This window comes from Barbus barbus, assembly GCF_936440315.1.
Source record: "Barbus barbus genome assembly, chromosome: 2".
Taxonomy (NCBI): domain Eukaryota; kingdom Metazoa; phylum Chordata; class Actinopteri; order Cypriniformes; family Cyprinidae; genus Barbus; species Barbus barbus.
Window position 1 is genome coordinate 12318171 of NC_136730.1, and position 26470 is coordinate 12344640.

The following is a 26470-nucleotide window of genomic DNA, read 5'->3' on the forward strand; positions in this document are numbered from 1 at the left end:
CGTTCTAGTAAATGTGCATCTTGTGTAAACTTCTGAACCGTTCTCCTATGTCTAAATCATTTTAACAGTGTGGAGCGTAGGGGTGTCCTGCCTTGTTTATTTTGAAATTGTTTGATCTCTGTTTTTGGGCAGGGAGTTAGGTAAGATAAATGTATTTTCTTTTGGTATTTGATTAGGTTATTATTTTTTTTTAATATTCGTTTAATATTCTTTTCTTTTTATATTCGTTTTGTTTGTTATTTTGGCCTTTTGGACACCCTGAAGATTTGCTCTTTATTTCACTTGTTATTCTTTAATAAATGTATTACTTTTTGCTTCAATTTTGTGCATTTGTTTTTTTGGTTTTCGACCGGAGGGATGCGTGCTGGTATTCCATTTCCACAACCCAACTAATTATTTATTACGCCTCTTTAGTGTTTTATATTTTCCGTAGAGGCGGGGCGTAATGCATACAAAACAAAAATGTTTTAAATTTGCCTTTCATGTAAATTGATCTCATTTTAAGGATGTTTAGGGGAAAGTCGATTACTCACCAGAAAAGACGGACGGCAGCTCGCGTAAGTGTTTTGAATACTTGGTCGCAGTTCTGTTTAAATTATTTACTTGCTGCTAGGAAGGAATAGTTTGTTTCCTACCTATTTCTACTCTGCAATTTCGTTGAGGTTTTTATGTTTGATTGCACTTACTGGTAATTAGAATAATTTGCGCCTCAGCTGAGACCGAGCCTGTGTGATTGTGCGAAGTGTTATTTTCTCTTGAGCTATTAGCAGCAGTCCTTTAACCTTATTGGCTGGGCTGATCAGAAGCCGGCCACAGCTGTTTTCACTTTAGTTTCCTAGACTGTATTTCCGCAGAAGCGTTCAGCCATCGTGCTCAGCCTCCTCGTGTGAAGACCAACGAGTGTAAAGACAGACGACTTTTTCCTGCGCGACTTTAACCGAGCAACGACACCGAGCACACACTTAAGTATCGTTTTTATCTTCCCTCACACTTTCCTATGCCCTATCCTTCCACCTCTATCATGTGTTTCCAAACCATTCCGGTTCTCTCTCAACCTCGCTCTAAACACACACGCAGAAGGCTACGTAATCCTGCTAACCTGGGCTCTATCTCTACATCTTCCACTGCACCTCTTTCTTTCTCTGTGGGTCTTTGGAATTGCCAGTCAGCTGTCAACAAAGCCGACTTCATTTCTGCTTTTTCGTTACAATCCACACTCAGCATCCTGGGCTTGACTGAGACCTGGATTCGTCCAGAAGACTCAGCAACCCCAGCTGCTCTCTCTCACAATTTCTCTTTCTCTCACACCCCAAGGCAAGTTGGCTGGGGTGGGGGCACTGGTCTGCTCATTTCAAACAATTGGAAATACTCAACCAACTCTCAACTCATTTGAAGCTCATGCCATTACTGTAACCGCTCCTATAAAACTCCAGATTGTGGTAATCTACCGTCCCCCTGGCCAAATTCTAGCCACCTTCCTAGAGGAGCTGGACGGACTGCTGTCCTCTTTCATGGAGGATGGCACTCCACTCTTAGTCTTCGGCGATTTCAACATTCACCTAGACAGGCCTTATGCTACAGACCTACATTCACTCCTAGCTTCATTTGATCTCAAACGCCTCACCACTACTAGCACGCACAAATCAAGCAACCAACTTGACTTAATTTACACACACAATTGTACTACAGATAACATTCTGGTACAACCACTACTTATCTCTGACCATTTCTTCATTACATTTACTTTACATTTTGCTACCCAGGTGCCACCATCTCCCTTACTGGTTACTTTCAGACGCATCCTACGCTCCCCTTCCCCCTCCCTTCTTTTCTCTGTAGTATCCTCTTCCCTCGCCTACCCATTTCTCATCTCTGGATGTGAATGCAGCTACTGACACTTTATGCTCTACCTTAACCTCTTGTCTAGACGACATCTGTCCTCTCTCCTCCAGGCCAGCACGGGCTGCCCCTTCTAACCCCTGGTTATCCGATGTTCTTCGTGAGAATCGGACCAAACTCAGAGTGGCAGAGAGAAAATGGTGCAAATCAAACAATCCATCAGACCTGAGTAGGTATCAGTCTTTGCTTTCATCTTTCTCTACTGAAGTCCACACTGCCAAATCCTCACATTTCCACAACAAGATCAACAGCGCTACAGACATGCGTAATCTCTTCAGAACATTTAATTCTCTCCTCTGTCACCCTCCTCCACCTCCCACCACTTCGATAACAGCTGACGACTTTGCCACTTTTTTCACAGACAAAACTAGAACAATCAGTAACCAGTTCTCAACTCCACACACACAGGACCTCCAATCAACCACATCCACTGCTCTAACTCCCTTCTTCTTCTGTCCCCTCACCGAGGCAGAAGTATCCAAACTTCTCCTCTCCAGCCATCCTACAACATGTCCTCTTGACCCAATCCCCTCACACCTTCTCCAAACAATCTCTCCCACACTCTTCCCGGCACTCACAGACAGGATGAAAGAACATCGCCTACAGCTCAACCTGGCAAAGACGGAGCTTCTTGTCTTCCCTGCCACTCCGACTCTACAGCATGACATCACGATTCAGTTAGGCTCATCAATGATTACCCCATCAACTTCGGTCAGAAATCTTGGTGTAATCTTTGATGACCAGCTGACCTCCAAAGAGCACATTGCAAAGACTGGTCGATGCTTCTTGTTCAGGCCCTTGTCATTTCTAGGCTGGACTACTGCAATGCTCTTCTGGCTGGTCTGCCATCAAACACAATCAAACCTCTACAAATGATTCAGAATGCAGCGGCACGACTGGTCTTCAATGAGCCCAAAAGAGCCCATGTTACACCTCTCTTCATCTCCTTGCACTGGCTACCAGTGGCAGCTCGCAACAAGTTCAAGACACTGATGCTTGCATACAGAACTACCACAGGCTCAGCACCCTCCTACTTCCACTCACCATTACGAACCTACATCCCTCCAGAAGTCTGAGATCTGCTAGTGAGAGACGCCTTGTGGTACCATCACAGAGAGGCTCAAAATCACTCTCCAGAACATTCTCGTTCACCATTCCTGGCTGGTGGAATAATCTTCCCACCCCTATCCGGAACGCCGGATCCCTGTCAATCTTCAAGCAAGAACTGAAAACTCATCTCTTTCGGCAGTACTTGACTTCATCCTAAACTCAAAAAAAAAAAAAAAAAATCTTTCCCTCTATCTTTCTCTTCTTCCCTTACTAGCTTGTACTTATTTGAACAATGACTGAGACTTGGTGTTACGAGCACTTCCTCTGTCTGATTGCCTCTTCAAGATGAATCGCTTTTTTTATTCCCCAATTGTAAGTCGCTTTGGATAAAAGTAAATGTAAATGTAAATGTAGATATTTATACTAATCCATCCATATTGTTAACTTTTTTAACCTGTCTTAAACTACTTTTTCATGTATGCACCATTAATGTGATTTACTGTTCATACTTCATTGGCAAATTGTTTGCCAACTCACTAGATTAGTTTATACTTAAAGTAAAAGGTAAAAAAAAAAAAATTGTCACTGGGTTACGAAAAATGTCATTCAGGATACATTGTCTGAAAAGTCTTATTATCTTATATATTTTGCTTCTCAAATAATTTTATGTTGTTTTATGGTTGTTTAGATATTTTTTACTGTGTTGTCTATGGCAACATTGTGTGAAAACTGAGGTAATACTAAACAAAAGATTCCATTCTATCAAAATAAAGATTAATGTTGCAGCAGAGACTCATTATGCATCTTTTCATGCATACATAGCCTCTGTGTCTGAAACTCACCAGCAGCCCGTTTGTGCCGTGGACGGTGACGCATCGGGAGAAGGTGTGATGAATGGACAGGTCTTTCACATAAGTTGGCGGGTCGTAGCCTCCCTTCTCATCCACATCCCCGTTCATATGGAAGTGGACTGGGTAGTGACCCATAGACTGCTGCCCCATGTGCTTAAACTCCACCCCTTCCACATGCACAGAGTGGAAACCTCGCTCCGTCTGAAGAATAAAACATAAGAGGCAGGGGAAAAAATCACTCTTTTGTGCTATTTTTTACTTTAACGGTTCTATTCATGGCTTTTAATGATATTCATATCTGTCTTGGGTGTTAAACAATATTTACTTGTTTGCCTGCATGCCATGTTTGTATGAAAGCTAATTGCAACTTTTATCTCACAATTTGGACTTCTTTCTTGCAATTGCAGTTCATATCTCATAAGTATGACTTTTTTTTGCAGTTCTGAGAGAAAAAAAGTCAGAATTCCAAGAATTGCACAACTGCAGAACTGTCAGAACTGTGAGATAAAAAAAGTTGCAATTACCTTTATGCAGAAAAAAAAACCACATGAACTGTGAGATATAGGATTTTGAGAAAAAAAAAAAATCAGAATTGCGAAACGTGAAATCAGAATTTGCGAAAAAGCAAAGCAGAATTGCAAGAAAAACGTCAGAATTGTGAGCAAAAAAGTAGCAACTACTTTTTTTGATTTTTTTATTCTGTGGCGGAAAAATGCTTTATGCGACCATTAACTGACATCAGAAAACCTTGAACATGCAAGTGTGTTGTTAAATTGAAACATTAACTTAAAATCATAAAAAAGCACTTGTAAAAATATTTTTCAAAGTTTCATTTTCAATTCAATGTCTTACTTGGCATTTCTTTGTAATTAATTCTGAAATTTACTAGCAATTTCTGAGTCAAAATTGTTTCAACGCCAACTTTTTTCAGTGTTTCAAGTAAATATTCAAAAATAAGTCAAAGGGGCTCAGCTGACAAAAAAAATTTTGGAACCCCTGAAACAAAGAACAAAAGATTCCATTCTATTAATTTATGTATTAATGTCCTAGTTAGGTGATCTGATCACAAGTAGTCCCAGGGTCTATGCAAGTTGTGCTTCTTAACATGGAAATCCAAAATCTGAAACTCGAGAATCTAGATGAAAGAACATCAAAAGTGAGAAATGTAAATATCATCACCCTTTCAGAATAAGATTTGAGACATGCACGCCAGTCTATGTGTGAATATATGCAAGGACAGGAAGTAAAGGTGTCAGCTAGATTGATTTCCTCTCTTCTCTCGTTCTCGCACGTCTGGCAGAATGTTCGCTTTGGGATTTCATGGCTGCCTTCTTTGTGACCTACATCAGATCATTTCAAGTCAAAGGACGTGAAATATGTTGCACGTCATATCTGCGCGATGCAGTAGAATGCAAGTGAAAGTAAGATGATTTGACGTTTCCCAGGGGAAGGTGGCACACGTAAGGTGGCTCCAATTAATGTCTTTCATTTTTTTGGACGGCCAAATGTACGGATTCACCCCGGCCTGACATTTCTCTAAATGTTTGATAAATTAGATTAGCTGCCTGGCAAATATCATAAGAATGTGACAGTACGGCCTCACGGTTTTTACGATCCCTTGTGGTTGAAAACCATAAACACAAGCCCAAATCGTCCGGTCGGGTGTTAAGTGTGTCAGTCGGTTCATTGCTCTAAACAAGCAGGATGAACATGTTGTGGGTGTGTGAGTGAAGCGCATTTTTGACTGACATGATGACCCAAACACGGATACAGCTCTCATTAAATTACTGTACTCATTCCAACCAAATAATTAAACCATTTATGAGCCCGTCACCAATATTTTTGTTGTTGAACAGATTTTTGATCTCATATAACGTAAGGGCCTGCAATAATGCAGTTTGACCAGTGTGGTGCAGTAGAGCAAGACTGTGATTCAGCTTTCCCACATCCAATCCAATTAAGAAGATACAGCACTATGTCATAGTAAAAACAAAGCCAAACCAATAGAGTTTGGGAAAGGTTCCTGCCCAAGTAGGCAAGGAAAAAAATGAGACTGTGGATCTTTTGGCAAAAGGAATAATAAAACATGAAATAGTTGATATACAAGTACCATTAAGTAGAGCAGAGAATAAAACTATTATAAAGGATCATACGCACAAAATATGGTAGGAATATTGGGACACAGACGACACAGGACAACATCTATACACTATACAAAAACATGTAGGCATGAGTATGAGGCTGAACAGGAACCCAAAGGAGGAGATAATTAAACATATTAGAATAAACCATGCTGGATTAAATCTAACATTACATAGAATAGGAAAACTAGACTTCACACCTGCTGCAATGCACAAGAAATGGTAAAATTGTACCAGAGAATAAAGATAGAGATGCAAATTGGAAAATAAAACATGACACAAGAGAATTTGCTTGGGGACACATCTTAGAAAGTTTGTAGTCTCCTAATAAATTATCTGAGAAATACTGGAATTTAGTGTGTGTGTGTTTTCCTGTCAATCTCCAGTCAAGTAGGTAGAGGTAATGCTCCTTTAAGTTGATTTGCCAGCCATCATTAAAAGCAAAAGAAGAAGAGTTTGGGAAAGTTTTACAAAACTACAAACAGAAAATGCTGTCATGTGAAGGACCCAAAACACTCATGGCGAAGTTCTTTGTCGTTCTTCGTTTAGGGGAAAAAATAAGTTCGATATAAGCAAGCAGTGGTTTACTGTTAGTGAACATCCCGACGCTGCTGAGAGTGGCTTTTGGATGGATGTGTGATTTTCTCTCAATAACAAAATAAACATGACAGCAGTGAGAAAACAGCAGTTAAGAAAGCATCTGATCATAGCAATGTGGCTCTGCAATCGACAATCCAGTAAATTCACGTAGCATATAGACTAATAGACTACTTTAAAGCATGAAGCTTTACTTCATTAAACATGAAAAAAACAGTGTCAGTGTCATTTCAGTTGAAATTACAACTTGATTCTCTGCTTTAGAGCAGCTCTATATTTATATTCAAATGTTTAGCATATGTATAACTCAATATTTTAATGAATTACAAAAGCTGAATAATCGATCAAGGCCTACTGATTAATCTGTGAAATACTCAGTGATTCGTTCCAATTAATCTGTCCAACAATCTTTAGATTAATCGATTATCAAAATATTCATCTGTTGCAACACAAGTTGTTTTGAGTGATTGCTAAAGAGTTTCGAGAATATTCTGTCTGGTTTCTAGGGTGTTGTTAAATGGTTGCTTCTAGGTGGAGACTAAAAATAAAACAATAAACATGAACAAAAATGCAATGCCTCAAAGACTTCAAAATAGTCTGTGAAATGAAATATCCTAGCAGTAATTATTTAAGTAATAAATACTAATACAAATACACTGTTGAGAGCCATTTGGATTTGGAAGGACATGAGGTTTAATAAACAATGACAGAATTTATATTTATGGGCCACTATTCTTTATTAGCAAGAATTACAACAATTTACATATTTTAACATTTATCATTTCTGTGGCAGGTTTCGTCACAAGCAGTTTCCTCACAACTTGAAAGACAGGATGGCCTAGTTGTTGCACATGGAAATTTCTTCTTGAGTGGAGAAACGGGCCAACCTTCTGCATGACAGCGAAGGTGAGAAGGGGAAAGGAACAGTCGGATCTGGGCCAATTACTAGAGAGGTCAGATGCTTGAGTCGCCCCGTAACGTACACACACACTCATGCACACTGACAAGGCCCTTCGCAGGAGCCAAAGCAAAAAAATATCCGTTCTGCTAGTTTGACAGAGTGTTAATGTCTAGCTAGAGGTGCCATCGCTGTGATATCTCATTCTGAGGGTCTGAACATCCATGTTCGGATGAGCTAGTGGATGGATGGAGGCATTACAAGACAACGGTAGATGGTATTTAACACAGCAAAGCGTGTTTGAAGTGACAGGAGGGTCGGGTTACCTTAAGATGGCCACCAAACGTGTCAAAGGAGAAGAACTTGCAGGCTTCGTTGCCGTAACAGGTCGGCTCCATCTCGCCTCTAATCAAAATGTTGCGAGTCAGCAGTCCGACCTCTGCCCGCATGTCCACACCGTCCACCTCCTCTCCGATGTGAAGGTACACTGGTTTACCTGGAGCACGTACACACACAAACACACACAACTTCATCACAGCTCAGCTTTGTAATCTTTCATAATAGGTGTCCCAATTTTCATGCTTGTGCACTATTCTGTGTTGTTCTGTAGTGTAAATAATGCAAGGAGTGCGTTCACACTGAAAGTTACAAATAATTCCACTTTAAATACCCGGAGGACGCATTTAATTAATCAAAAAATTAAGTGTGGAATGTTGCACTTCATGTACTCAACTGTCACAACTTTAATTCTGCAACTCAAGGTAAGCAGCTATTAGACTACAATGTTGAATGACAAAATCACATAAAATTTATTCATTACACATTTGAGCACAGTACATAATTACAATGTATAACTGTGCATAATTTGGGAAACATTTTACAACATTTTTTTTTATTGTTGCTGAATAATGCATTACTTTCCATATGAAGTTGTCTTAAATGCTTTTTTTTTTATTATTTATTGCTCTGTTTATATAGCGTGAATAAGAATATAATTTATACATAATGCCTAATTTTATATTTTTGTGTCATTTATATAATTTGAAGAAGAACAACAGTATTTTTTGTATGTGTACTAAGACAAATTTCCATAGAAAAGTATTTTTAACTGCATTTTATTGCCATCCCAAAAATAATACTAAACAGCATCATATTTGGGCATGTATCATGGTTACCGTAGTTTTTACAGACATATACCATGGTAAGATAGATGGATAGATGGATAGAATGGAGAGGTTTATCGCGTCTTCCAGTACAAATTCTCCCAGCCCCAGATATATCTCTCAGTCAATTATTGTCTGGTCTGTTTGTCTTTTTCCACTGAAAAAGTCAGTCTCACACATAATATATGAAGTTCTCAGAGTTTCTGGACACCACAAGTTCTGCAGCAGGACTGAGATCCGGCAGCAGGCATGCAGAGAAAAAGAGATTACGAGAGAAACAATACATGCAGATATATATGAGAAAAGCTGAGAGAGAAAAATAGGCCAAATGAGGGAGAGCAAGCGAGACAATTCTTGAGTTATCATATATTTTTGTGGGAATTTCATGGCTCAAATTGGAGAAGGCGTAGAGGGACAGAGAGAAAGACAGAGATGTCATTCCACCCTCAGACATTCTTCCTGCCTGACCCAGATACTGGGCTGAAGATGCTCCAGGACTCAGAGCTCATCTGATAATCACAAACAGGGTGCCCAGCTCTCTCCTTTCCCACATTGTCTTTCTCCGACGCGTCCCGAGAGACTGGGCCATGTTGACAAATTGCTCCTCATAATGGATGAGATCCTCTCAACACTCATTTATTCATTTTTAAAATGACTACACAGTCACTATACGGCTAGACTAAGAGTCTGTCTAACAATCAAGGGAGGCTTACAGATGTGTTTGGCACAGGAGCAGGACACGGAGAAAGAGAAATCACAAACCAGATCTCTATAATATCTCAAATGCTTCTCCTTGGCACATAGAGATCTTTGTCAAAGTCTTCTGCTTCTCAGATTTTCCAGTGTAAAATACTTTAATACGTTCATGCATTTCAGAAGAGAACTTGTTGTGTGATTCTGTAATAGACAAAAGTGAAAATGCATAAAACGTGTGAAATTTGCTGTCTCCAGCCTGTTAATGAAGCAATTTACATACATGTATCTTTAACAGCCCAAGTAAAATAGTAATAAATAATGAGATGATTTAAATTAAAATATCAGAATGTAAGTGGAGCAGCTCATCTTATCAGCAAAGTGGAGTAGCTTTTTGTATTGTCCTGTATGAAAGCCTTTAGGGTCCATAAAAACAAGACAAAATAAAAATCAATTCATCAAGCAATATTATTATATAATATAATTAAAAATGATTAATTATAATAAAAAAATATTTTATATATATATATATATATATATATATATATATATATATATATATATATATATATATCATTATAATGAATCATTTTTAGGGTCCATAAATTAAATTATATTAATTAATTTTAAACACAGTTTAATAATATCAATATAACAGAGTTAACACTCCTTTAAAAAATACAGAGAAGCAGTGCTTTAACAGGAGCAACATTATGGGTGCTGATTGTAGGCTAATTCTGTCATGTGACAATATTAATTTGAGTTCTCATCAAAAATTGTTTTTGCAATATTTGAAGCATCAACATAGAATTTATGCGGTATCGATAAACATTTTGATGTGGTAAACCAAACATTTTAGAAAACCAAAAGAGTTTCTTTCTAAAATGAAGACAGATTTCATATCCCTGACTGTTTTCATTTAAAAACAAACAGCAGTCAGCAGCTGCCTAATTGTTGCACGCCATTTTATTGGCTGCATGCTGATAAGATGAATGCTGATCTATTTCAATCACACACCTCAGTGTATGCACATGCTTAGAATCACCATCAAATGAGCTGACGGCCAGCTGGCACCAAACACACAGATGAGGAACGGGTCAAAGTTCAGAACAAACAAGGGTCAACAGATTGAAACTGCTTCCCGATCAGCAGTGGGGCAAATCCAACAGATGGGTGTCTTTCCATCACCACACACACACACACACACACACACAGAGGAACATGCAAATCCATGTATCATGTATCTGAACCATTGCCTAGCAGTTAGTGCATTTTCTCTGACACAATAAACTTCGGTGCTCATGCAGGCAAGACGAGTTTGAATCTGGCTCACTGCATTTTTCAGTATATTAGACAATGTTATGGCTGGTTGCTAGCACTTTGCTAAATGTCGACAGATTAAAATGAACATCATCAGATCAAGTGAATCAAGAATCATTTTAAAAGAATGATTCATTGACAATTCATCACATGCATTCAGTTCCCAAAGAGTGTGAACAGATGAGAAGTTTTGAAAAAATAGAATGGAAAAAGGAAAGAAGTGTACAAGACCCTCTCACACGCACACATCCTGTGACTCCACATCCGCACCCACACAACCAAAATACTTACACACGCCACCAAAAACATCAACACCTAATTCACAGCCAAGCAAAAATACTCACCGCCCATCAACACCCAGCTAAATGACACACGCACACAGAACGATGCTCCATCAACACATGATTGCCTTCACTTATGAACAAATGGAATGATCCAATCAGGGTGGGACGATGGGCGGGTTTCGGCGAGTCTGACCCTCCTAATTAAAATAATATTCTTGGTTGAGTTTAGCTCTATCACCAATATCTGTGACATTTGAAAAAGCTATTTGAGATGAAAAGTTGTTTAAATAGTTAACAGTGGGACTTCTTTTGAGAAGTGAACTTGAAGTAGTTATGTGTTATAATTACTATGGCTAGTTTTTTTAGTTTTTCTCCATATAAACAAAATAAAATACAATAAATTAAACAAAACAATTTTTTATAATATTATAATTAAAAAAATAAAATAAAACTATTTTATAATATTATAAATAATAATAAAATAATCTAAAATAAAAATAATATACAAAATAAAAAATAATATAAAATAGCATTTAAAATAAAAAAACTTGAAACCTTTAGATCTTGCTCCAAACATTAAATAATACACAATGGTGTCCAGTCAAGAAATAATATAAAATAAATCAAAATAGAAACTAAAATAAAAAACTCTATATTTTATAAATACTGTAACATATATAATACATTTCCGTGCTGAATGATGTGTACAATCAACAAAATAAAAAAATAAAAAAATATTTTATAATATTAATAATAAATAATAATAATAAATACAAATAAAATCATATAAAATAAAAATAATACATCTACAAAAATAATAAAAAATAAGTCAAATAAAATAATTTTTTTTATAATCTAATAAAACATGAAACCTTCTCCCATCGAGCTCGTTTCTAATGCCGAGTGATACGCGTTCAGACAAACAAACGCGCGTTCGCTCAGCATGAGACAGGCATCTCCAAGACAACTGAAGAGGCATTTAATCCTCTTGAGTTTCCTCAGGACTGGAAAACTGTCTAATGGCTTTCATAGCAGTCTTAAAGTGAGAAAGCGTCCTACACTTCCGCATTAGAGACAGAAACACGGAGAGACAAGCGCTCGCCATCAATCTCCTGTGAGAGCATCATTAGCGCCGTATCAGCAACACGCATCTTTGAATTCATCGTGATGAATACACCAGGCGCTTTGTTTCTGTGACATCTTCCCTTGTTTGCTGTCGCCCACGTGCGATGCAAACCTGCTCTAATTGCGCAGGCAGTCGAGACAAATTACAACCTCGGCGGATAATGAATGCGTGACCTCTGCTTCGCCAGAGGTCTCGGTGCGCAAACACGTGCGCATGCACACATCCAGGCCTTGATTCTCAAGCAGACATGCATTCGGTGCCATTAAGGTCTTAATTATGGGCTCTATTGAGGAATTACTCAGTAAACACACACATTCACTGTCTCACACACACAGGCCAGGGGTTGCTGGCAGAAGGACCTACGTGAGCAGACTTTCAATACGGTTCCAGTTGTGTCCATTTTTAATTAGTGCGTGTGTGTGTGTGTGTGTGTCACAGTGACGTGCACACAAGCTGAGCAGACCTTGACCCGTACTCTCAGTAACATCATAGATATATATATTTATATATAGAATAACACCTCATTATCTTTAATTCAGTTATGGAACAAACGGTATCCGAGGTGAGATGTTAATTCCCATTCGACAGACACTGCTTGCACACACACACACACATGCAGTTATTAGAAAACGCGTCTGCATTATATACACTGCTATTGCTCATACTTACGATTAGTGATCTGAACAAACCACTACCACGGAGTAATTAACTTTGGTGTGAATCTTGTTCTGCACAGGTTGGGATACTTCAAATGAAGTGGTACTTTTCTAAGCAAATCGACTTGATTTTCAATTGTCGGATGATAAAATACACCCCCAAAAAACAAACAACAACAACAAAAATACACACACACAGTTAAGTAACACTGAAGAAGGAAGCTGAGCCATAGAGTCCAGAATATTATTCTTTGCTCACATTGCACAGAAATTGTTTAAATTAGTCTTAAGTCTTAAGGATTGACTGTCATTTTGCAAGTGATTATTTCATATCTGTTTTTTCAATATCTGGTATATCTATGTTAGTTAAGTTACTTATATGTGACTAAAGTAATGTAATGACAATAAAAATGTACACTACTATTTAAAAATTTGGGGATAGAAAGAAAGAAATTAAATCTTTTATTCAGCAAGGATGCATTCATGAATCAAATGTGATAGTTAAACCTGTGTTTTAATGTTATGAAAGATTCCTATTTCAAATAAATGTTGCTCTTTTGAACTTTGTTATTCATTTAAAAATCCTGAAAAAAATTTTAATCAAGATTTTCACAAACATATGAAGAAGCACGACTGTTTTCAGTATTGATAATAAAAATAAATATTATTTGTAAAATAGCAATCAAGCGTTTTAGAATGCAAATCAGCATATTAGAATGATTTCTGAAGGATAATGTGTGTGTGTATACATACACACACACCAAACACAAACACATGCATGCAGTATATACAATATACAATACTAAAAATATTAAAATGGAGATCTGTCAGCTATAATTAATAAATGGGCTTATATAAAATGCAAATATATATAATTTGAGCTGCAAATCAGCATATTAGTACGATTTCTGAGGGATCATGTGACAAAGAAGACTGGAGTAATGATGCTGAAAATTCAGCTTTCCATCACAGGAATAAATTATTTGTATATATACACATAAATATTATGCTGTTGCTAAACATTAAAGCAACAGCATAATATTACATGCTATAAATGGCGAGCATCACTCATTTTTCATTCATTCTCTTTTCTTTTATTGCTGATGCTTTTCTATATAGATCCATCCATTCATTCCTGTAGATCCAATGGCACTAGACATGACAAGATGGCAGGTTTGATTATCAAAAGAATGCATGTACTGATAAAATGCACAGCTTCAACGCACTATACCGTAAGTCACTTTAGATAAAACCAGGGCTGTCCAAACTCGGTCCTGGAGGGCCGGTGTCCTGCAGAGTTTAGCTCCAACCCTAATTAAACACTCCTGAAGCAGCTAATCAAGCTCTTACTAGGCATACTAGAAACTTCCATGCAGGTGTGTTGAGGCAAGTTGGAGCTAAACTCTGCAGGATACCGGCTCTCCAGGACCGAGTTTGGACAGCCCTGGATAAAACCATCAGCCATTCACTGTGTGCCTTTTCATCTGACAGATGTTTACTCAAATATGACTATTAAAATAGAAGATGCTTTCCAGATGATGCAAGTATCTATGCATTATAGACAACTTTGCATGACTTTACTGACAGAAATATATTCCCATTACACAGCCATGCATGTCGCATTATGACTTGGCAATGAAACAACAAATGTCAGCACTTCCAAAATGCAATGTACTCAGCTAACTGTCATGGTTTAGACAATGTGATAAATACAATCGTCCAAGTGAATCAGCGGCGTTTACCTGCACAAACCCCCCCAGAGCTACTTGTGCAATGACAGGAATAGATATTATTGGGGTTTAATAAACAGCAGCTTTGTCTAGTGGCATGAGTCACTCCGTTGAAGGAGCGAGGAACTGACTTGGCTCTTAAAATAGATCCATCCTGTCTGCTGAACGGAGAGCTGTCACAAAAAATTATGAGGATGCCTGAGATGAGGAATCAACAGTGGAACAGCTGGAAATGCTTTTAATGATGTTGAAACAGTTGTTTTTGAAAGAGACAGAAAGCGTGAGATGAAAAGACAGATGAGAGGCTAAAAGAGACAGATAAAAAGAGTGCGAAGTTTGACAAACAACAACAAAGTCTAAGCAACTACCACAGAACAAGAGTTTTCCTGCACACACAAACACATTTCTCAGCAAAACCTGCTCCCATTAAGTGGCATGTTCATATGATGGACGGTTTTTCAGATTCAATCATTCATTTTTAAGGAATCAAACTGGCTCGGCGTGTCCAGGTGGTACAGACAGTCATTTTTAGCAGTATCTTTCTGGTTGCTATAGTAATGAAGCAGACGTCAGGTGACACCAAGGGACGTTGCTGTACAACAACTGAGATCAGCAGTTTGCAGTACAGACAGAAAACTGTCACATAAATAGACTTTTACTTTTCCGGAAGAAAATGTGAGTAATGCTTTTGCAAAACAATGCAAAACAAGTGGCATCTTTGGAGGTTGTCAACATAATGAAATAAAGTAGTAACATTGATTACATGGATATTAGCATTTAAAGGAGTCATATGATGCTTTTTTAAAGATCATTATTTTGTGTATTTGGTGTAACAGAATATGTTGACATGCTTTAATGTTCAAAAAATACATTATTTTTCAAATACTGTACATTATTTTAGGTCCTCTATGCCCCGCGTCTCTCAACCATGTCGTTTTCTACAAAGCCCCTCCTTTCGACAAGCGCAGTCTGCTCTGATTGGCCAACTGACCCAGTGCATTGTGATTGGCTGAACACTACAAGCACGCGTCAGAATTGTAACGACACCTTTCCATAATCGTGAGCTTTAGCTTTCAAAATAAATGTAAAGACAGTTAATAATGTCCTCAGTTTTACCATCAGTTCAATCCCGAACAGAGTCGCGTGACAGACACAGTGACAAAACTCCGCATTTGAACAGTCAATAGCAAATACTTAAACTACTAACAAAACATACAGTCGCTGATTCAGAAGCACCAGATTGTCATAGCAAAGTCAGATTTACCTGTCATTCATAAAATGCGTTGTGATAACATCTGGGTTGTGCTGTTCTGTTGTAAGTAATCTTAATGATTCCTAAATGAGTGAAGTGACATACTGCCAAGTATGGTGACCCATACTCGGAATTCGTGCTCTGCATTTAACCCATCCAACGTGCACACACACAGCAGTGAACACACACACACTGTGAACACACACCCGGAGCAGTGGGCAGCCATTTATGCTGCGGCGCCCGGGGAGCAGTTGGGGGTTCGGTGCCTTGCTCAAGGGCACCTCAGTCGTGGTATTGAGGGTGGAGAGAGCGCTGGACATTCACTCCTTTAGGATAATGCATCTACTTTCAGAAGGCCAAATAAAGTGTCTTTGCTTTCGCCTAGAAACACACAGGGTCTCCCTGACACGGCTGCATCAACATTACTGCGGTTACTGAAACCACGCCTTCTTTCTTTGCGTGAACATTTGAGTGGCATGATGCAAATATTTCCACATTGTGACGTAGACATGTGGGGGTGTATTTAAATGATCCGTTTTAGGAGGCCGTGGCAGTCTTAACTTTGATAAAGTATATCTCTTTGGTTTTGAGACTTTAGTCTTTGCAACTTCAGGGATCTAATCTATGCACAATCAGCTTGTAACCCTCCAAAGAGAAAGGAAAACTTGAAATCGCATTACATGACCCCTTTAAAGGGAGGGTCTAATGCTACATGTACTTCATGCATTTTTTGTTCCCTGTCAGTTTGCATTATTTGATGACTGATTTATTGCAGGTTCCCTCTTATGTCATACTCCGGGTTCCCTTAGGTATTTATGCACATGTGCACTCTTCAAAAACGGTGCTTATTGAAAATATGCAAAAGTACATAGATTAAAATACATTTGTATTTAGACAAAATGGAATATATAGATTATACTGCATGTTAACTGGTTTACTATGCCCAAGAGCATATTTATTCAAGCCCAAATGTTTTACTAACAAGAAACTATGCTTCTAACCACAGGTCGAGAGATGTAGTTCCAACCACGCAAGTTTGTGACGCTCTTTGCAAATATTAATTTGAGCTATGGTTTCGGGAAACAGCGAATCATTGAACTATGTTGGTAACGATGGAACGACCATAGTTGGCTAACGATGCTTTTGGTAAATGCATCGCAGAGCGAGAGCAAGAGTGCACCCATCAACGTGCTGCATTCAGCAGAAGAATGTCTCAAAGAAGTGTGTTTTTGGTTGTAAGGGAAAGATAACCTTGTTCAGCTTCCCAAAGAACTCAGCGTTATGTGATCAGTGGATGAGGTTTGTTTTTCCGGGGAAGCAACAGAGTTTGCAAGTGTGTTGTTTATAAACAAAGCCCAGTTCGATGCTGAATTTGCACATCGTTTGATACTGAAAGACGGAATGGTCCCAGCGATAAAAGATCCTGTTCATGATTCGGAGCTGCAGACGGTACATTATATACAGTATATATATATATATATATATATATATATATATATATAATTGAGGTAAACTCAAATTAACAGTCTTTAATGACTCCAAACAAGGCAGGGCAAGACAAGGCAAGGTAGACACAGGCAGGAACACTGGGGAGTAACAAGTAGACCAGATAACACAAAACTGAACAGGCAGTAACTTAAATACACAGGCTAATTACACAAACACAGCTGAACGGAATAAACTAATAATCACACTAAACAAGGACAGGAAACCAACCAAATATGGAAACATGAGGCGGGAACACAAGACACACACGACAGAGGACTGACAGAAATAAGGCCAATGAATTGGATGGAGATCTGCCATAGCTATAATTTTTTTTAATTGCCTTATATAAAATGCAAATATATAATATAAAAAATATTATAAGGAATAAATAAAACCTAAAGAAGTGGATTTAAATTTATAAATGGCCTTTGACAGTATAAACTGGTAAAATAAGGTAAACAAAGCATTAGTGAAAGTTCTTGTAATGATGGAAACAAATGTTTTTGAAATGCAAGTGGATGAACTAGTTTTAGCTTCAGTGATTCGATTTAATTAAACTTTGAACTGTAATTCTTTGTTGACTTTGACAAATCTTGGCATATAAAAATAGCTGAACTATCTTACACTATCACACATAGATTTTTTAAAAAAAATTAGATTGCTTGAGCTACAATTATGTGTCCTCTTTTAAGTATTTAGTTCCTTGGATATGCAAAAGAAGTGCAAAGAAAAACAAAGCACTAGCCTTTGTTTCCAGATGTTCGGTGTTTGATTGTAATGGAAAGCTGGATTAATTATTCAGAACATAAAAAACATGCATTTAACAAGCCACACACAGTCTACTCCAACAGAAAGAAAACATGAAGGAGCTTTAGAAATAAAGAGACAGTGTCTGAAAAGAGGAACAATCTTGCTAATACTTGACAGGAGCAATTACACTGATGTCCCGCAATGTAATGTATAGAAAGAAGAAAAGGCTCTTTGGAAATTCCTCAATGAAAAAGCAAAATATTAAAGCCAAACTGCTTATTAAATATGAGCAATGCTTGGCAATGACATGTAAAATTCCTCATTGCATGTGGTGGATTTGGACTAACTGTGTTTGAAAAAATATGCTTTTCATACCATATAGGCTTCTACTATATATTTTGTTTAATACAGTAGGCTATTTGGGTATTAAAGCATTTTTATCTGCAGAATATCACACATGAAATGTCCCTATTATCAGAGAAGTACTACTGGAAATAGGTGCTATGAGAGATCACACCCTTCCTAGGCTCTCTAAACAGCAAAAAAAGAACCTGAGCGCAAACTGCGCATGTTATCCAATAAGAAACCGCTGCTGACTTGCTGATATGTTTTGAAAAGAACGCTTTGGAATGTTTTGGAAAAATGTTGAATCTATTGGGAGGTGTTCTAATTGCTACAAATGCTGCGTTCCATTCAAAGTCTGTGAAATATTATGTGGAATATTCCAGTCTCATATTCCAATAACAAAGACGTTCCATTGCTCAACACTTGTTTTAAGAAACAAATTGGAATATAGCATTTGCTTTAGAGATGTTTGGTTATCAACAACATAGCCCCTTGGCATTGTATTACAGGAACATTCTAAATTAGAATATTTTTTAGTAACCATGGCGATTTCAGTTAAAATGCCATTTAGAACACTGAACTTCTCAGATCTTATGCTGCATTCCAGGCAGGTTTTTGAGATCCTAAGTCATAACTTCAAATCACGACTTACGACTTTGCAGTGTTCCAGGCAAGTCACGCCAAACTGTCACGCCAAATTGCAAAGGATCAACAATGCAGCTAACATTTGTTTTGCAGGTGTAAAAGAAATGTTCAGTAATGGTTTACTGTGACAGCAGGTTTTCTTACCATGCAATGTGGAAATGATTACACGGATGCATTTTATTTGAGTAACCCTCATGTTCTGTTCTAGTCATTTTGACTTTCTTCTTCCTGGAAGTGCTAGTAGTTAATATTAACGCATTGGACTTATGACTTTTTAAAAACTTTTTTTGTTGATATATTTGTGCCTTTGATACACTTCTAGTGTTGCTTATGAAAAATGACCAGCCTAAAAAAAAAAATAGCTTCTAAATTTCTCATTATGCTATATTATTACCAGATACTGGTTTCAATGTTTTTGTCACATTGTTTTCTTTCAATTAGCACAGGTTTTTATTTCTTTTTGGACCTGAGTGATTGTAGTCCTCATTGATCTGAGCTCATGCACCTCATGCATACGCTTAGAACAATGAGGACTGACTAATCTGTTCCAAAAGGAAATACAAAACCTGTGCTAATTGAAAGAAGACATGTTGACAATCCAAGACTTGGTGATAATTTAGCATAATGAGAGAACGCAGCAGTCCAACGGAAGTTATCGAAATGGCTAATGTCGCTAACAGCGTCATTTAACGACTACAGACAATGTGGAAACTTCACACACTTTGTACAGACATCTGTAATGACTTTCAGAGCAAAACATTATAAGTGAATCTTGATTCTGTCTGGTTTAATTTTCTGTCTGGCACGGATCAGTAAAAAACACTGAAAAAAATCAGATTGTTTGAGGTAGAGGTGAGGACTGGAGTGATAGGATCTGTCAGCAGTACTGAGTCACTGCACAAATAATAAGAGCAAATTGATAAAAGAATGTGAAAGTACATTGTGTCCTTTCTGTGTGCAGAACAGTTGTGTGTGTTTAGTATGAGCATGTAATGGGAGACTGTTCGCACCACAACATCATCAGAGAGAGCGATTATCTGTGAGATTTGAAAGTTGACTGCAGACGTGCTTGTTTTGCATAATTATTTAACTGAATTATGATGAATTCATATCCTACTGCTTGTAGTAATGCAACGCAGCAAAAAAAATATGAATCCTTTCTGTCTTGTTGTCCAGTAAAAATATTTAAACTTTTGAAACATAAATTAAACTGAGAAGAAAACGTGCATAAGACTTATTTTGGAGAACATATCATAAGATAATAAGTTAGATAATAAGAATTAAATCTTGAATTTATCTTGAATTATGTTAATGTTTCTTACACCGTGATATATATTTTTTTTATGTTTAAAGGCATAGTTCACCCTAAAATGAAAATGTGCTCACCCTCAGACCATCCAAAATGTAGATGAGTTTGTTTCTTTATCAGATTTGGAGAAATTTAGCTTTACATCACTTGGATCCTCTGCAGTGAATGGGCGCCGTCAGAATGAGAGTCCAAACAGCTGATAAAAACATCACAATAATCCACAAGTAATCCACACCACTCCAGTCCATCAACTAACATCTTGAGAAGACAAAATCTGCATGTTTCTCATTCTGACGGCACCCATTCACTGCGGAGTATCCACTGGTGAGCAAGTGATGTAAAGCTAAATTTCTCCAAATCTGTTCTGATGAAGCAAGTCTTCTACATCTTGGATGGCCTGAGAGTGAGTAAATGTTCAGCAAATTTTCATTACTGTAAAGTATAAACCTCATTAAAAATGTATAAATTAAAAAACACACATATATATACATTCGTTCCAAAAGCTAGATCAAAGACAACGTCCTTATCATAGAAATGAGAGAAATGTTGATTATAGATATATTTAATTTAAAATCTAATTACAAAAAATAGTTCTGACTATGCATTTCCATTTCACTAAAAAGTCTAAAAACGCAGCAAATGCATCCACAAGACTGCAAATACAGCCGCTTCATGTCAATATGCTTCATCTAAATCCCTTATGAAATCCATACCTGCCTTAATTCAACCCAACAGCTGCATCAGCAAACAGAAATGTGTCCTTTTATGTGCATGGAATGCACTCATTCAGATTTAAATAAGCCATTCTTTATCCAGAGATACGCCATTTGCAAATATCTGACTGAAAGCAGCGAGTTTAAAGAGATTTGTAGAACGTCTTGTCTAAGTTTGTCCACTACTGCTGGGTGGATTAAAATTTCTACAGACCACACAATGAGCAGAGTGTGCTATGGTTATCAAAACAGTGGATTTACCATGGTAGATATGAATTAGCCAATGTATGCATACATATGGATGTGATATTTATAATAGGCCTAGTCTATCACAATAAAATCTGGCTGTTTTTTCTTTGACCTACAATAAAGGCATTTTCTGAGGAATCTGATTGAAGGCAGACTTTTAATGCGGCATAACATCATAGCTAATGATCTGAAAGTGAACTTTAGATATAACTTGCAAATAATTAATGACTCCAATGGGTATTTTTTTAATAGAAATTGAAAATTGGACATTTATAAACATTTGAACATTTTAATAGATCTTTTTAAATAACCACAAATTAACCTGATTAAGGCATCTGGACTATCTTTATGCCTTCAAATAACCTGAAAAACATGTTTCTTATGGACTTATTTAAATTAATTGGTTTTATTTAAGTTAACTATATTACTTGTGACATTCTGAATAAAAATTTAGAATAAAACAGTCATTTTTAAGGGTCTACAACCATCATTCAGTTTTACAGTGTACATGAGAGGCAGCATTTTAAGCCGTTTTTTCAAACCAGAAAATAGTGCTTCAGTACCAGCAGTGAGTGAGCCAAAGGTGATTGTGCCAGAGGGGAAAAAATCCCTAGATGGCAGGTTTGATGAGCAAGAAACCTTAGGAGGAATCAAGACTCTGCTTCAGAAACAAAAGCACCTCTCCTCTCAGCAGAGAGTGAAACCTGCAGTCACTGATTCTCTGCTGTGACCGAGAGAAGGTTTTGGTAGCACATATCTCTGTCTTCACCACAATAAACCAGCTGAAAATCAATGTCAATATTGTGCTGAGAACTATTTAATCTTCCTTGGCATTGATAGTTTTTCAAAAACAGTGTCGTTAGAAAGCATCCAGCGATTTCTCATTCTGCTGAGCTGCAAAGTCATATTAAGGTGTATCCAAATTGGATTCCTGGAGAATTCCTGCAGAAATCTCTGCAATTTTAAATTTAGATTGGCAGCACGATTGATCGAAATAAAATTGAAATCGTTATATTGCTTAGTGTGATTATTAAAGGTTGTGATTAAATAAATATATGCATGTTTTAGAGTGAGGTGCGTCCAAGTAAGTTTAATTGTGATTTGACATTCAAAAATGAAGAAATTGAGAACAGTGAAATATTACAATATATTGGGGATGGAAATATTTCTTATTTCTTTGATATTTTTTATGTAGTAATTATAATCATGTATGTATGTACAGTATGTATGTTCATATATACATTCACAAAATGTTGGCCAAATTGTGAAGCCCTACAAACAAACAGCACCTTTAAAATAAAATAAAATAAAATAAAATAAAATAAAAAAAATCTGAATAATCTGAAAAATTTAAATTATATTTTTTCCCTAAATTGTGCAGCCCTAGAGTTCTTCAAAGTTGCATTTCATAGAAAAATCATAAAAATACTTCATACTAGGTGAGGTTTTCTTGAGAGATTAGGCCAAGCTTAATAAGTAAAGCAGAGCATCTCAATTGGATCTGCTAACCGTAACCAAACCCAACAACTTTGTTTAGCCTACAAAAACAAACAGCCTTAATCAATGCATTATGCATTAGGTACACCTGTCTTCCTTTATCATCCAATCCATATTCAATTGTTGTCAACTGCTGCAAAATAAACATCAATTTGTTTGCCATTCTAAAAAGCAGATCGTTCTTGACCTCAAAGAAAAACAAGCAGCTTGTGGAACTTCAAAATTGAGTTATTAGGAGGAGGAAAAAAAATAAAAACTAGAGAATGTGATTGTTATGCTTCCTTTGAGCACTGTGGTGCACTGTGATTTTTGTAGCAAAATGGAAAAAATGGCAGAAAGCTCAGAAACATCTAAAATCAAACCATCCTACCAAATTGAGCAACTGAACAAGAGGAGCAATTGTTAAAGAAATTAACAAGACACCAGCTACAACCCTGACAGAAGTGCAAAGCACATTGGATGAAATGAGAGAAACTATCCCGACATCACCCATCGTTCCAACACTTTAAAAGAGATTCTCGTCGAGAGCGGCTAGAAAGAAGTGACTTCTGGGAGAGGCTAACATTAAGTCAAACCTGAAGTTTGCTACATGAAATTCTTGAAAACCGGCAATCTTTTGCAGTCTGATGGCACTAACTCTGAGCATTCTGGTCTGAAAGTGAAGGACTATATTTAGTGCAAAGCAAACCGCCCACAAAACACTGTTCTGAACCAACCAGCATCATGGTCAGCAACCAGAGAAATGTGTTCAGGACAAAATCATCCTCCAGCAGCACAATGACCTCAAGCAAAGTAAAAACTATGGCTCGGCTTCAAAACATATATTGAAGCTGAATCGCTGCTTACTGCCTACGGTTACAACCTAAAGCAGTCATACTCTTAGAAGTATCAACAGTTGTTTTTTTTTTTTTTAAAGTAATGCTTTTATTCAGCAAGAATGCATTAAATGTATTTAAAGTGGCAGTAAAGACATTTATAATGTTACAAAAAATTATATTTCTGTTCTATCTCTGAACTTTCTATTCAGTAAATCATCCTGAAAAAATGGATCGCAGTTTCCACAAAAATATGAAACGGCACTATTGATTACAACAATTGCTAATAATAATTCTTCATCAGCAAATTAGCATATTAGAATGATTTCTCAAGGATCATGTGACACTGAAGACTGGAGTAATGATGCTGAAAATTCAGCTTTACCATCACTGGAATTAAATGAAACATGTTTTATTCTCCTTTTCAATCATTTTACCCACCATTATGTTTTTTATTCTAAATATTAAAGAAATATTCCAGGTTCAGTACAAGGTCAATAAACAGCATTTGTGCAACAATCTTTATTAAAACAAAAAAAATTATTTAGGCAAAAGGAGGCCCTTACAATGGAAGTCAGTGGAGCCAGTTTTCCTCTTTTTTTTTGCATTATTACAGTTGCAAAAATTGGATAAAACCTTACACAGTAGGTGATATTGTTCACACAAAATTCATGTGAACATGCATAGTTTTCTTTTTTAAAGACCACCTAAACCAGAAAAATCAAAAGGTCAGATTTACTAATAGCTAGCACCAACGCAATCGCTCTTTTGCCGTTAAAAAACTACTGTCAGGATTTACTAAAGACATGCAGTGAAAAATTACAGATGAAAAGGTGTGAACAGTTATTTTTGAGGCTGACCTTATTGCATATGCATTTGTAGAAGTTTCCCTTTCAGACAAAAAATATATATTTAATGCAAGGTGATTCACTAAGGCTTGCCATAGCCAATATACTGGTATTTGTGCCATTATTTAACACCCCAAAAAAGCATGTCTTAACTCATTTTGTGCCTGTGTTGCTAGTAGACTATACACACGATTTGCGCATTGTCAGTAGATCATCTGCTCTTTCCACTCCAATCTGCACATTTATATCATTGTGATCTCACACGAATTTGCCCTGTTTAGTAAATCTGACCCTAAATGGTAACCAACATTGTGCCGATTGAGCATCACTTGTATTGAACGCGGAATATTGCTGTAAAAATATAACTGATGTTTTTTTTTTTACTAACCTCATTGCAGTGCATTATGGAGATTTTGTTTCCAAAAACGATCCACAAACAAAATCACCAAAAAGAAGGTACCAAATGGTGCATATGAAGCACGTCTATGATGCATTAAAATGCTGTCTATGTAGGCTCAAGAGATTTTGAAACAGCCTATTAAATAGCTTGACAAAAGGTTAGTATTCTGGAAAGGCCCAGCTAGACTTCACTGGCTTCAATCCAATTGAATTGGTGGTATGACTTGCTGAAATTGGAGTCCACTGATGCGCTACATCTAATTTGGAGAAAATTATTTTAGCATTAAAATCAGGAGTTGTAGCAGGAAAACATTTCAATGGAATTCAACAGAGGAAGTGCTTTCCGTAGGCTCTGAACGTCAGCCATTTTTGAGTAAAATTCTTGAATATAATTAAACCAAAGGAAGATAAACACAGGTCAGCTTTAAACATCAGAATGAAAAGTCACACACACACACACACACACACACACTTCAGCATCAAAGTTCTCCGGAACAATCATCTTCACCTTTTGAGAGCGATGTGCTTTCCTGAATCTTATGTATGACATTCCAAACCTCCGGAGAATGAGGATAAAGGGATTTTTACAAGGCGTTTATTTGAAATTCGAACACTTTTGTGCCTGTGAGGAAGCGTTTTTTTTCTAACAGCTGGAACTCTACATTTTCTCTGATGCAGCATCCCTGTTTCTGTGTATTTATATAAGTGCTAAGTAAGACTAATCAACAACGTGCAGAATTATTTTGTGCAGGTACTTGTAATTATTAGTGGTGCTAGCTAATGCAAAGTTTACTCATTAAAATCGCAACTGTGCATTAAAATATGCAAAGAGTTAAGTTTACTCACTGCATAGAATTTGTTAACAAATCATGTTTTTTGAACAGGGCATCTATACACCAATGCACCACTACTTTTTTTTTTAAATAATTTTTTCTTGCAATTACGAGTTTATCATTCACAGTTCTGACGTTATATCATAATTCTAAGTTCACATCTCATAACTCTAAGTTTGTATCTCACAATCGTGAGGAAAAAAAGTCAGAATTATCAAAAAAGTCCAAATGACCTTTATTGTTATTATTATTATTATGCATCCCGTGGTGGAAAAAAGCTTCCATAAACAGAAAGCAAACGCTATGAAACTTTTCAGTACACATTTACTTTATAGATTGACAGTTCTGTCTTATAATTTATAATCATAACTGTTAAACAGAAACAGTAAATGCATGCAGAGATTGGGAGCTCAATGCACTCAGATGCTGGCATTCTCAGAACTGTCAAAATAAATATCCCGCTTCCAACACATTGGCCTAATAGAAAAACTTATCATATATTGGCCATGGCAATACATCAGCCGACCACTAAATGTGGGTGGCATATTCGATGAAGTGCATGGACGACAGTGACCTAAAATTCAGCATTGCTTTACACTTTTAATGAGGAGTTTCAAAGCTATAACTGACCTTCCACTTTGATCTGGTTCCTCGTGCAGGAAGGACAAGGCAAGATGCTGAACTCCTCAGCCTGGTGCATGGAGTAATCTGTGCTGGCCACCACGATCCTGTCACCCAACGTCCAACCCTGAGGTTCGTCCGCGAGCTCTAGAATACTGCAGTTAGACAAGGTGTCTATGGAGATGGAGGCCTGTGGACGCACTGTTGAAGGACACAACGCACCTATTTAGAATGCACATATGGTCAATAACTGTCATGCCCTATAGAAAGATTTATACGCATTGTTAGTTTAATCTGA

At 37.1% G+C, this 26470-nt stretch overlaps 1 protein-coding gene across 1 annotated transcript in view; it reads right to left on the reverse strand.

Moving 5' to 3' along the window:
• The window catches only part of LOC306888058 (cell migration-inducing and hyaluronan-binding protein-like), a 145890-nt gene that overhangs the window by 34875 nt on the left and 84545 nt on the right, over window positions 1-26470 (reverse strand). The window contains exons 11-13 of the mRNA XM_079446179.1: window positions 26182-26373; window positions 7763-7932; window positions 3792-4001 (exon numbers count right to left, since the gene is read on the reverse strand). Coding sequence (XP_079302305.1) covers window positions 3792-4001; window positions 7763-7932; window positions 26182-26373 — 572 coding nt within the window. The remainder of the gene's footprint in view (window positions 1-3791; window positions 4002-7762; window positions 7933-26181; window positions 26374-26470) is intronic.